The sequence below is a fragment of the Diuraphis noxia genome, unplaced genomic scaffold (genome assembly GCF_037042655.1).
Source record: "Diuraphis noxia isolate RWA-SAM2 unplaced genomic scaffold, SU_Dnox_SAM2 contig0003, whole genome shotgun sequence".
Classification (NCBI taxonomy): domain Eukaryota; kingdom Metazoa; phylum Arthropoda; class Insecta; order Hemiptera; family Aphididae; genus Diuraphis; species Diuraphis noxia.
In genome coordinates, this window is record NW_028301713.1 from 17,712,770 (window position 1) to 17,727,732 (window position 14,963).

The following is a 14,963-nucleotide window of genomic DNA, read 5'->3' on the forward strand; positions in this document are numbered from 1 at the left end:
GGTACCCATAAAAGAAATTCCAAATTACCTAATCAAATAAGATTCATTATGTAATCTAACTCAATCACTCATAGCATATACAATTTATTATAAGGTATTAGTATAAGTAATTAACGACATTAACTATTAAAATTAGAAAATTCAAAAAGTACGATAGAATGAAGATAATAATGACGAACATATTTTTTATAAAAAGAAATATTATGTCTGTTTTCTTTTAATCTGTCTTAATAAAATAATGATAATATATTATATGAAATACCTACATGCATAATAGCATATGTATACCAATATACCTATACTAAGTCCCGATGATATATACGGTTATAAAATGTTTGAATACTATTAATATGACTCTTGCGATTTACAATAATATATATATTATATATATATATATATATGTAATATATGTTATATAATATATAAGTCGTCAAGACCATTATAAGAACAAAATTAAAATGTATCTACGGTAAGTTAAAAGCTTCAACTGCCATTTCATGGTCAAATAAACACACTGCTATTCTATATTGATTACGGGTGTAGTAGTTTTTATATAACTATAGTAACAGAACTAACAGCAGTGGACAGCGATAATATTCTGTCAATAAAGAATTAGACGTTTTAATAATTGATATAACGTATATATATATATACATACAATATATATAGCGTAGAACAAAAGTTCACTAAATACGCCACAATCATCAAGTAAAAACTATTAATTCGTTAGACAATAAACTCAGAGATTTATTTTTTTCATAAAACTTTAAATGAATATCCGCCTAATAAAAATACGAGGTGCGCTAATCGTTGACGGAAATCGTTGAGTTAAAAAAAAATACCTGGACGAAGATATGATTCTGGTGCAAACTCGATGTGAAATGTGAAAAACATTAAATACATTGGTATGTGTGTGTAGATATGTACTATTGCCGTGTTGACGTGATTATAAACACTTTCTTTGGCGGTCATTAAGTATTTTATTATTATTTATTATATAAGTGAATCATTTCCAGAAACTGAAAATGGTAGTATAATACGGTCGCCCATTTAGTGACGATAAATAAGATGCACGGAGAGAATAATTATAACAATATTACATATTATAATATGTAATATTATTATATAAATTTAGCTTGGGGTTCACCGTCGTCAGGGTGAGTCTCGCAATAATTTATACAGACAGATAAGCGCACCGCGGTGATTGAGGCTGTGAAAGAGAGAGAGAGCGAGAGAGATACGTCTCCAGGAATGAGTGAAGAAAACGTGAGAGAGAGAAACTGTGTCAGAATAAAGAGATAGAGTTAGAGTGAAACAGAGACAGAAAATCGTATAAATAATATATAATATATATGGAATATACATGTGATATACATACATACACACGCACACACATATATATATATATAACCCGTCGAAAAGTAATTTAAGGTGGAACCGTTTAGCTTTCAACAAGCGGCGGCGAAGGCGGCAGCGGACCCTATAAAAGGGTGGGGACGACGGCACGAGACGGCGCGGTGGAGAGGAGCGCACGCCCCGCGCACCCGTTCAGTAGCTGTTAAACTCGCATTACAGTCACGTTTATAGTCATCAGCCGACCGTTCGTACGGACGTTATATACGCGCGCTCGTCCTCGTCGTCGTCGTCGTCGTCTTAATAATAGTAATAACAGTATAAATAATATCATTTTCTCTCACTCTGCACTAGTGTACTTGCGTTCGCGTGTCTTATTTTCGTATACGGTATTTTCTATCATCGTCGTCGTTATAATTATTTTTTACCATCTTAAATCACGAACCGTGTGTCCGGTCGTCTCTCTTGCTTCGCGACGGGTTGTTTTTAAATTTTTTTTTTCGGCCTAGTGTTACGCGCGCTTTGACTCGTCTTCGTTTACCAACAAAGAGTTTCGATAATACCATATTATAATTTAATATTACCGTACAGTGTGCGCTAAGGGTGGTTTCGCGTTGTCTGCGGGTGCGCGCGAGTGTGTGTCGCGCGCGTGAGATGCGTCGTCGTCATCCGTCGTCGTTTGTCGTCGTTATTCGCACCGGTGTGACGCGATCCGTGTGAGATGTTGATGATGATGGACTGCAGCAACAGGAAGCCGCCAGTGGACCTGTCGGCCGGCGTGGTCGTAGCGGCTGTGTCGTCGCCGGAGCTGCCCGTTGTTGGCACGTGGCACCCCCACGTGTACGGCAACCCCCCCAAGACGCCAACCGCCCACAATGTAGCCGATATACTCGGATGGACCAAAGGAGGCCCCGATGAACAGCCACTGAACCTGTCGACGGCCAAGCGGCCAAACGGCACTGTGTTGGACCTGACCAAGATGAAACGCAAAGGTAAGACGACCACATAATTGTCATGTTGTTAAACAGCATTCACGACATACTCATCGTGTTCTGTATATTTGATGGCTTGATACATACCCTGGACCCTGGTAACAAAATGTTGGTCGCTTGTTAGAGCCAGGTTAGCCTCACCACGACGTCTGCCCGTTGTCGCGTAGCGTTGATTAATTATGTATCCAAACTCGTATATAGGTAACGTAGTAACATATTAGTTACATATTCGCACCTAACCGTGTTATATAATTATTTATATACCGTGGTAATCAACATCAGCAGGGATTTGCAAGCGTATGGTTATTTATGTACAGTAATATAGTCGTGGAATTTTTCCACTCATTCTTTCGTTGCTCGTCGTGACTGTGCTGTTTTTATATTCTCGACACAAAACGCTGCGTACCTATACGTTAGCTGCTTTTGTTTTTTCCTTCATCGTTTCTTATAATATTTTTACCTTCGCCTTGACTGCAGCTGTACGTTTCGTTTTTCTATCTCGCGCCGTTATTGTCCGCGCGTAACAAATCACGGCGGCGGCGCCATCACGTCCTTCGCGGTCGCGGAATAATATTTATAGATCATCACCGATTTGATATAATGTCACAAGCGAAAAACGTTTCCGGTTACGACCTTACCATAACAGCGCCCAAGAAAACAATCTCCAGATTCAAGTTTTTCTCCTTCCGACCGATTCAATTCAAATCCGTAAGTTTAATTATTTATTATATACCGTGGCGTAGGCTAAATTTGGTTTATTTTTCCAATCCGTCCGTAACTAGATATGTATAAGAATAATAATTATATAAATTATATATATGTAGGTCGTAAGTAGTAGTAGTTTCGCGCTACAGTATAATATTATTGTCGCATTTTTTACAATTAACTATTTTTTCCGTCTCTCCGGGCTGGTGGTTGTATTACATACAAACCTATTTCGTCAAACGACGTTAATAATTATCTTCATGTAATGTACTATAATCAATAACCTAATATAGTTGCAGTTTTTTTCTTCTGTATCGAACCGTTTAAATAGTAGCATACCGCATGTGCTATTGCACAATAAAAATACTATTTGAAAACTATACGGTACGCATGCATAGTCATATTAATACATAAGTGTGTGTAAGTGTGAGTTTTCGATGTAAAGGTGTAATTTCATTGACGTCTTAACAATATGTCGTTTACGCTGCACTGCGGGAGTGCAGCGGTATCGTTTCAGGTGCTGTGCAGGCGCCAACTAGAATTAAACAACAAATAAAACGCATACGGGACTATAAGCGCATTACCATAATAAAAATAGTAATATAATATAATCCTATTACGAGTTAACTGTATGTACGTAATGTTGTTTAGGTGCAATTATAGCTATCTTAGTATCTTCCGTTAGACGCGTTTAATTTTTATCGTTAAAAATCCAACATAAACAAAATTGAAACATTTCAAAATATCGCGTCAAGCGCAATTAATAAATTCTCTACCTTTCTCATCCTATGTCTCTGTAACCACACAATTTGGATCTCAGAGTTAAAATTTTCAGAAAGAATCAAAACTATTATTCTATTAACGTTTTCACAGCTACTCAACAGAACCCGTAATAGATATATTATTAATATGACTTGAAAACCAATAATCCTGAAAATCCAAATTAGGTATTGAAATAGGTTATGCAGTCTCAATGGGCGCGGGCTACTTCCGTCAAACGTGATTCGTTAAACAAACGTCAAACACGTTTGATTGAATTTGCTTATTGTTTCATCTGACGAATTGTAAAAATAAAGATAAAAAGTATCTATTATAAAGTAAATATATTATTATACATTTTGGGAAAAATTTTGTAGATGTTGTATTGAAAATATTGTCGTCAATTATTAATAAATAGGAAAGGTCGTCTCGGATTTGGTGCGCAGTAATTAATAATATATAATATATAATAATTTCAAACCATGTGATGTATGCGGGAAACACACGCGTGGTATTGTACTATTGTGTAGAAAATAATAATAAACATTAACAATCGACCGTTTTCGAAGCGACGTGACAGGTTTTTCTGCGAGCACGCGGTACAGTACGCCCGAGGTGGGGTAAACGTTACGTTATATTATTATCCCGTAATTTTAGCGCGTGATGACTGTGTAGGCCCGTCAGTGGCGGCTGCCAGTCGAGTATAATCGATCGGTTAATATTCCCCACCCGTCCTATCTCACCAACAATAATTGAACGCCAAGCCGTATATAATTGATAATCGACCGGCTTGTTAGCGTCTACCGAGTGATGCGCATTACATACATACACACTCGCACATATATATATATATATATATTATAGGTACCACCCATCGACACACGACTGTGCTATATAATGGTACCTAACTATATAAAACTTACCGACAATATCTATATATATATATAATATCTATACACACAATCTATACTATTCTACCCCATAATCGTCGCAATCTTATAATACGAATGATATTTTTTTTTCTTTAATGTAGGTATAGGGTACCTCATCTCATTCCCTCGACCGGTTCGCGGGCATCATACAATTCCGAAATCGTTATTCGACATGTTATTTTGTTTTTTTTTCTATATTGTCGCCATAATATACGCCAAAGATGAAAAATCTAATTTTAAATAGAAAAAAAAAACATGTTTGCTTTATGTGTGTGGAGAAGAGAAATTTCGAAGAAACCCTGAAACATCGAACGATTTTACACCGGTTTTTGGCCGTCGAAGTTTATATTATATACAATAAAACTATGTGTTATACGCTTAAATATACCGCTACACCGGTTATTCATATATTGTAAGATTGTCTTGTAATTTTAAGTTGTTAAAGACTTTTAAAGTAACATATTTCTAACGAAAAATATAATTTTTTTAAATAATTTAATTCATTTTTAATTTCTCATTACAAAGTAAAATATTTTTAAAGTATATACTTCAATGTATAAATACCTAGTTTTGGATAAGCAGTTTATTAGTTATAACTTATATGTTTTAAGTATTTAAAGGTTAAGATAGAGTGGTGGAGTGTTACTCCGCAAAATGTCGGTCGATTTTTATACTCTGCTCATCAAAACTTTAAACATGGGTAATTAGGAAACAATTAATCTTATCCGAAATTCGATTTTTGTATATCAGAATATTCCAAATCATATTTTGCTTCGAAATATGAAATTAAATGTATGTTATCATTAAAAATAGTGAAAAACTTAAAAATTTTTTTTTTCATTTATTTGATAATTCAATGTTTCAGCATATTAATCATGCTTTTACAAGTTTAGATTACGGTTAATACAAATATAGTATGGAATGGGGATTAAACTTAAAAATAATAGCGATGAAATACCAAAAATATGTTTTTTTAGAACATTTTTTTCGTATAACGATTTATATTAGATTACTTCTAAAACGTATGTGTTTTCTGAAATAACGAGTGCCAAAAAATGGATCACCACATTGTTAGAATATGCCGTCACATAATAGAAATCAATGTACTACCCTGCATGTTGGAGAATTTCAATTAAATGGCATACATTTCTGATATAGATTATCTTAGAAAAAAACCACTTTTAAATTACATTGATTAACCGAAGAGTTAATTGGGATGTGTGAGACTTACTCAAACGCGGTATATATAAGATATTTCGTGGTATTATTTACTATTTACGTATACTATTACGCTGCATTACGTTATTGAGATAATATATTCTAGGAAATCGGAATAACCTTTCCGGATGACTCTCATTATAATAGTTAATATAGGTTAATACCTAACCTATCTTGTATTAAAATATATAATAGAGTTAAAAGTTAAAATAAGTATATAATATAAACATCAAGATCAAACAATCCTGTAATGCCATTAATATTATTAAATTATTATGTTGACGGCTACGGTATTTCGCACTCGGTGGTTTCTTTTTCTATACTTTTTACGGTTTCGATTCAATGAATATTATACTATTACCACGTCGTTGTTGTGTGTTTAATAAGCGTTTTGGAAAGCAAACACGACGGCGACTAATTATTATCATAGTTCTGCAGTCATTTCGCGTGATTCATTAAATAAAAAAGTTGGTCGTCGCCGTCCGCATAAAATATAAAATTATTTACGGACGCTATAGAAATGCCCATTCTGCTTTATGTATTGCCAAACCCACACATAATAATCATAATTATTATTTTTTTGATAACCAGTAGTTTATATAGTGTTCAATCTCAACTAGTTAGATACAAAATAATGAGTTTATTATTTAATATCGAAGTTTACTAGTATTTGTTACTTTTTTTCGTTAAATTTAAAAACATATTACATAGGTTACGTACAGCGCATTTATATACGCCATTATATATTCGTATATCGAACCTAGTATTAATTTATATTATGTACCTATACACATACATATTTCAATGATTCACATATTATAATGATATAATGATTGTAATTTTAATTTTTAAATATTTTGATATGCATGGAATGCAATTGGCGTGTACACCAAATATTAAAATATAGACGGCTTTCGACGAATCAGACCATGTGATATTATTAGTTTTTTCTCTGGAAATAAATACTTGTGGTATTATATATTCTGTGGATCCCGCTATGACATATTATGAACTACATGATATTTATTATAATATATCATTATTATCATCCCACGCGTTGTCTTTCAGCGTTGTACTAAATTTCAAGTGTTGTGTACACGTCACGCTCGCTGTCGGTCAGAGCAATCGTATATTTCGCTAACCGTTTGCAGTTATATACATATCATATATTATACACAATATACACATTACACATATTGTATGGGACGTTTCATTTTATTTTTTCACACCGACAGCAATTGAAATCGATTACTCCAGTGCTAGAAGGGAGGATATAATATAGAAGGGACGTGGTCTCGGAGAATCAATATAATATTATAGAGTCGTTTTAATACGGCAAAACAAAGAGTACACCCACGCGTCCTTTATAATATGTATAATGTATATACGTATATATGTTATATATTGATGCAAAGGCGTGCGCGTAATTGGCGGTGGCGGTTGCTAACCGAATAATAATAATATTATAATAATGTTCGGGCCTGGCCATTGAGAGAAAGAGATGATATTATTGGCGCGCAAAGGTTAGCGAATATTATTATTGTATTATTGTTTGCGTCGAAGTTCCGTTTTGTATACCATCGAACGTTTTGCACGTCATATTATTATATTATTATTATTTTATTCTCGGTGCGTAATATGACAAACAAACAAAAGGGGCGGTTGTTGCTGTTGATGGTAATTCGTTTCGCCACTGTAATCCTTTTTTCCTTTTTCGTACGAGGACGTGTCTGTATATGCATACGCTGCAATATATTGTATTATGTGTTATTCCATATTTAAGACGGCACAAAAATTATATTTGCTTTGCTCATCGTTGTTCAAATATAACGTGCGCAACACTACGCCTATTAAACGGCAACAATATAATGACGAAGGGTTTTAGAAATTAAAAAACGAATCCGTCGTTGATGCTTGGCATCAAAAAACATTGTGTAGGGTAGTTTCAGAAATCTCATGGAAACGATATCGTTTCAACTCTTGTCGGTTACCTTTCTCTCGCTTGTGATCGAAAAATACCTGCTGACACCTTCAATCATGAAACCATGTGTCTAGGTACTCATAAAGTATATATTGTGCACATATTTTAATATTACTGTTGTTTAAATTCTATAATTCAATAATCGTCTCTCTATATAGAGACAATAATGTAGCGGTACAATTGTCTCGCGGGATACTTCGTCGTCTTCGTGTTTTGTTTGGAAACAAAAACGATGGTCAATTAGGTTGTGGTGTTGTATTTAAAATTGAATATACAAAAACTCTTTTACACGCAGTTAAATGTTAAATGATAGAAGACGCTGTGCAAACTTTCAAATCATGTACATTCACCAAAAACCACAAATAATAATAATTCGTGACGTCATATCCGCCGGACATAATATTATAATGTGATTTTCACTAAAACCGTGGCTGCTAAATTATATATAAATTTTACAGCTACATGGCTATATGCATTAATTACTAGGTGCAAAACAAACTATCAAAAAATTAAATCGTTTTATGAATCGAAGAAATACACAAATGTGTATATAATTCCGAGCGTTCTTAACGTTTTTCTACAGTGTTTACTTTTTACTATAAATTAATCTCCATATAACGTAGGTACTTATTAAAATAATATTATATACAATAGGTATACATTATAACTTATAAGCCTGATATTAATAGAGTCATTTATGTTTATTCAATAAAGAATTTATCATCACACATTTTAGTATTATACGTTCCGAATACCTCTGTATACAAACATGTCGAGTATTTTTTTTTTTTAATCAGTCTCACACCTGTCTGTGTAGTAGCAGCAGCAGCAGCAACAGCACAGTACAGTATAATCAGTATAGTCGAATTCACTGTGGAAGTATTACATGGTTAATTTGATCGTGTGACGGCCATTGTGGCGTCATGTTGCGTTTCGTTTTATATATTTTTAATTATAGCGTAAACAAACATATTTTTTTTTTTTTAAACAAACATATTTTATAGAAATACTATTCGATAACAATGTCAATATTCACAATGCACATGGGTAGCATTCAATACAATAATTTAAGTTTATAGTTTGTAATAAATAATAATTTAGATATCGTAAATAGTACCGCCGACCTCCGTCATGCCGAGCTACTGTTATTACTTTTATATCTATCTAAAACAAGTAGTTTGTTTTTATTCTTTTATTCTTTATTTTTGAAAATTAAAAATCGATCACAATATTTACAGATGACTATAGAGTTTTAAAAAAGTGATTGCAGCGACCCAGGAGGGGGATTTATCGTACGGCGCTTGTGCAATCGTTACGGTTGCGGATTTGTATACAAATACACACATAATAATATAATATAAACCATTTAAATGGATTCCTGATGTTATAACTCTCTCGGGAGGGCGCGGGTATGGTCAATAAATTGTTCGTATATGCGGAACGGTTATATTAGCGTATAAATAGTGCCCTTTTTTTATATAAACGATATTATTGTTGTTTTGCTTTATGCGTGAAGGATTTCTGAGAATTTTTTTTAAATTCATCTTTTTCTTTTATATGCCGTCATAATATTATTACGGCGTTGAAACCATGTGAACTAGTTATGTGGACTATATAATTAAATACATATTATAATCATTGATGTAATATAAGTAGCTTATTTGACAATAATAAATCGTATTTCGTAGACATACATCATAATAATATTTTGTTTATAGCCTACATCGAAATTAGTATTTTTTTTAAAGTACAAAAATGCTGTATTGTTTTTATTATTGTTCAGTATCTATCCACATCGCCTATGATTGTTGTTTGTTCTTTACTGGCGGACTTCGTTAGTTATTAATTTATTTTATATAACGCACAATACATTGTTATTTAATAAAACATAATATTCTCATTAAAATTATATCATAGGATTATATCACATTCAAACAGATATGTTTTTAATCCGATAGTGATTTCCAAAAACTGCTGAACGTGTTTTTTTTTTTTAAATGTCCATTAACGGTTTTATAGTTTATACATGTCGATGTCACTGTTATTTACTCGGTGCGTTTAAAAAACAATGGAATCTTTCAGTTTTATCACTCCTTCCCTTCTCTTGACAATATACAATAATCAATATTGTGTTCTGTCGTTGTTGTGTACGGCCAGTCACCTTAAAGTAAGTATTTGCACATATACCTAATATTTTAATATAATAAATAAAATCATAAACACCAGTATATTTTATAGATCAATCCTAAAATGTAAACATTATATGATTATATAAATGGTGTTTAAACTCATAGTTAAGGAATAATTGACGTGCGTATTCTTCTCCCCTTCGACCATAGAAAATTTTAGATATGTACATTATAGAGAGGGAGAGAAAATCGATTTGTTACGATTTGCTCAATTTGTTGAGTATTATGTTGTTTGAATACTTAAAATAAAAAAAGCTCTATAGCTATTTGAAGCAAAACTTATGGAAAACTTATTGTTGAATTTTATAACCTTATAGATAAAAATACAAACAAAATTATGAATTTTGAACTACAAAAAAATTCGCAAATATTCATGGTTTTTTGTCAATATTTGAAATTCAAATGCTTATAAAAATTTAATTTGCATTTCCGGAGGACATTTTTTTTTGTGATAAACATTGAATAACTTGTAAGGAATCTTATATTAAATTTTTAAATCTTAGTTTAAAAAAGACAATTTTTTTATGAATTTCTAGCTTAAAATAATTTGTGAATTTTTGTGATTTTTACGTATTTTGTCAAAATTCAAACTTTGAATGCTTATAAAAAAAAAATTGTAACTATGAATTTCTTTTATTTTTCAACTGCTATTGTAATAATATGTTAAGAGCTTTGTATTAAATTTTCAAGATTTTCTACCTAAAAAATAAATTTTTATCGATTTTAATTTTAAAAAAAAACTAATAATGATTGAAAATTGCATATACCTATGAATAGTTAAACTTAAGTCAAAATTTTAAAAATTTCATGGTGGATAGAATATAGGTACTTATATAAACATTCAGTGAAAATTTCATGTATCAATGGTCATTCGTTTCAAAGTTACATCAAAAATCAAAATCGATTTTGTCGAAAACTGATTGTACGTAAAATTTCCTGTTTTTCCGTTAATTTTTAGTTTGTTTATCCCGATTATTTAGAAAAATATTAAGAATTTTTTACTTTTGATCCCCCAAAGTATCAACTAGATTCACTTTCTGATTAAACTAGGTACTGAAGTTAAAAGTCGAAGCATTTTTACTACCCCATAACGTAATGACAAACACAAAAAAAAATATTCATGGTTTTGACGAATTTTTGTTAATATTTGAACTTCAAATGCTAATTGAAAAAAATTGTGCCAAAGTATTCTTATAATTTTTTATTCACTATAAGAATAACCTATAAGGAACTTTGTATTAAATTTTCAAGTATTTTGATAGGGCCAAAAAAATTTTATCGACACTTCAAAAAAATGTTTTCAGACAAATTGAAAATATCAGTCGTCTATAAATATCTCAAAAAAAGTCAAAATATTTTGAAAATTAAATAATGTAAAGAAAATACCAATATAAATAACTGATAAAATTTTCAAGTATCTACGACTTATACTTTTTGAATAATAACAAATATTTAAAATCGTTTCAGTATAAATCGTTATCGTTACGCTATTTCGTAAAAATTTAAAATTCAAACGCACTTAAAATATTTCCTATAATGATGCTTCGAGTTTTTTCTATAGCTACTTGAAGGAAAACATATGGAAAACTTAGTGTTGTATTTTGAATCCTTAGTTATAAACGCAAAAAATTTTATGATTTTTCAACTTCAAAATTACTTGCAAATTTTCGCGTTTTCGACAGATTTCATAACATTTTGAACTATAAACGCTTATTAAAAAAAATTGTGACTTACGATTTTTAATTTTTTTAGCTACAATAAGAACAACTCATAAGGAACCGTGTATTAAATTTTCAAGTTTTTTTGGTCGTCCAACATTTTTTTACCGACACTTCAAAAAAAAATCGAAAATTTCAGTGGTCTATAAATAACTCAAAAAGAGTCAAAATTTTTTGAAAATTAATCTGTATATAGATATCACTACCATAAACATTTGGTGAAAATTTCAAGTATTTACAGTGATTAGTTTTTGAATTACAACCATATAAAAAAATCGATTTTTTTGAAAACTGTTGGAAAATGTTTACTTTTGACCTGTATAATACACCAAGGATCTTCAATTTTACATCGGAATCCACCCCCAAAGTTTGAAATCGAAGCATTATTTCGACTAGTTATGCTGTACACAGACACAAAAAAAACACACATCATTGTAAAATCAATACATTCATCACTTCGTTCAGAATCTAAAAGTATTATGACCCGTCGGCTCTCATTAGGATAACGTTAAATTTCGTTAAATACCTATTGCATTTTGACAAACTCTTTTGGGACTTGCATGTATTTTTTAAAGTCATCGTGATACCTACTTGAGTTGTTGGATTTTTATATTTTATACCTGTACCTACAGTATGGCAGCAGTGTTCGTATAGAGTTTTTGTGTACTATCATCAGAAATATTGTTTTGTGTTCTTCATGGTCCATTGCCCTCGTGAGTTTTCCGTTTTTCACTGTTAAAATTATTAATCTATTCATAATAGTTATTTTCTATAGGCCCATATATTATTGTGGTCTACGAGGTGGTAACATACTACCATATTTTTATCATATCAAAATATTGTTACTATAATAATAACGATTTCGTAATTTCTATTATTATCCATACATTATTCATAACTGCCGCCTCCTCATTCATAACTGCCTCCACCTTCTTGTTGGCTATTTCTACAACTGACTGACTATAGAATATAACTGATAGTATAATATCATGTCCTTTAATTTGGTAAAAAGAAAAAAAACAATTTATGCAAATGTAGTTTAATTGAATCAAATACGCACTAGACGGGAAATGTAATTATTCGCGGAACGAGGATGGAAAGAGTTCAAAGTGTATTCTCTTCGTGTGTAAATTATTGTTTATTGTTTGCAACTACGCATATTATGTTCGGTATACTATTCGTTAACCTAACGAAATTATAATTTTTAATCGATGGTTGGTGGCGGTTGCAATGTTATTAGCCCGATTAGGTACCTACCTATACATCTATAATAATATAAGTTACACAAAAGGTCTAATCCATAAATACATTTTTCTTTGCACGCTGTTCGCAGTTCTAGTGATACCGATCAGATTTAAGAGGACGCCACACCCGCATGTGTTGTCTCCTTCCTACAAGTGCGTAGCATAGCAAATTTTACGTTCAGCAGATCACGTTTATCTCCGTGAGTTTAAAATTTAGAATGAATTGACCTATTATAAAATTAAAGGCACGATTATTATCTAGGGAATCTGATGGTTTTTTTTTATTATATTTTAATTTTAACGTAAGTTATGAGTATTTTTAGATATACAAACAATTTACTATTTTACAATTAAAAATTTACTCTAAATTTTAAACTCACGGAGATAAACGTGATCTGCTGAGCGTGAAATTTGCTATGCTATGCAATTGTATGACGGATGAACAACACATGCAGGTGTGGCGTCCTTTTAAACTGTCTAAAATTCTATGACTACGATAAATCTATATCGTTTAGGTTTATCATACTTATCTGAGAATGTAGGAATCTCAAGCCACCAACTCCACGAGAAACGTCCTGATATCCATTCTATCGTCTTGGTGTTGTAATACATTCAAATACGCATGGAGAAGGCAATTAACAAACCGTGTATAATAATAGGTACGTTGATGTAATGCATAATACATATGTTATCATTTAAAATAGATAAGCAAATAGTGAGTGGCAACAGCGTTTCGTCCCTAACAGGATGTAAGCGCATTATATGTTTTGTATCTCTGACCTATACGCAACACCGCAAATTTTTGTTCAACTGCAGTTCCGATTTTATTTTGTTAGCTTTAATATCTGAGTGTATTGACCTATTATCAAACTTACACGTATGAGTTCTAGCTTAAGCATCGCATAATCCATACCTAAATGTTTTATTGATATTTTAATTTAAAAGTTGATTATATAATTATGCAACATAATATGATAATAGGTACCTATATTATAATTTTAAAATACCTATAACACTATTAAAATACTAATAGAAACCTATATAAGGTGCACAGATAATATATAATAATATTCTTACCTTTAATTTTGATAATAGATCAATTCATTATAATATTATTTAGACTGTCTACATAAAACTGGATCTTGTTGCACGTAAATTTTGTATTGCGCATGGGTCGGAGAGAGAAAACAAATGGACAATGGTGCACGACATCCTCTTAATTATCGTTTTGATAAAATCGTGTGTAACAACAACCGGCAGCCAATCGACCGACCGATTTACGATGCAAACGAATATTATAATTTATAATATAATTGTTATTGGAATTTAACGAGAGAGTATATTATTATGTTACGCGGTCGACCGTGGCCTGTGATTTCCGACCGGCTTCTTCCTCGAGTGTCTATATTATATTCCTCGACGACAATGAATAAATTATTGTATTATCTCGTAGCCATTATGTATAATATAAACCTCGTCAATGTGGTGTTTTATGCACATATTTTATACTTTTCTGTTTGTTGTCGAGTCATGAGTATATTTATAATAAAATGTTTATTGAATTCAAGGGTTTTCGGATATTTGGCAATCGTTTAATACATTAATGAGCTCGTTGTTATAATAATGGTTATAAAATATTCGTGTTGTATAATATGACATATGATACCGGCATAATAAAATTTGCAAAAATTATGTTAAGATTATTTTATATGTACGTATATGTAAGTACTTAATTTCAAGATAACATATAATATACTCAGTAGTTATTGCAATTATTGTAATATGCGAATAATATATATTGTTATATATTGTGACCGTGGCATACATTTTCATATTTTGCCTCATATTTATAATCACATCGTCGAATATTTT

The 14,963-nt window shown here is 31.5% G+C and overlaps 1 protein-coding gene across 1 annotated transcript in view; it reads left to right on the plus strand.

The window, feature by feature from the left end:
- Positions 1 to 1,565: 1,565 nt before the first annotated feature.
- Positions 1,566 to 14,963, plus strand: part of LOC107165117 (uncharacterized) — a 125,599-nt gene continuing 112,201 nt past the window's right edge. The window contains exon 1 of the mRNA XM_015513202.2: positions 1,566 to 2,345. Within this exon, the coding sequence (XP_015368688.1) occupies positions 2,075 to 2,345 (271 nt within the window). The 5' untranslated portion in view covers positions 1,566 to 2,074. The remainder of the gene's footprint in view (positions 2,346 to 14,963) is intronic.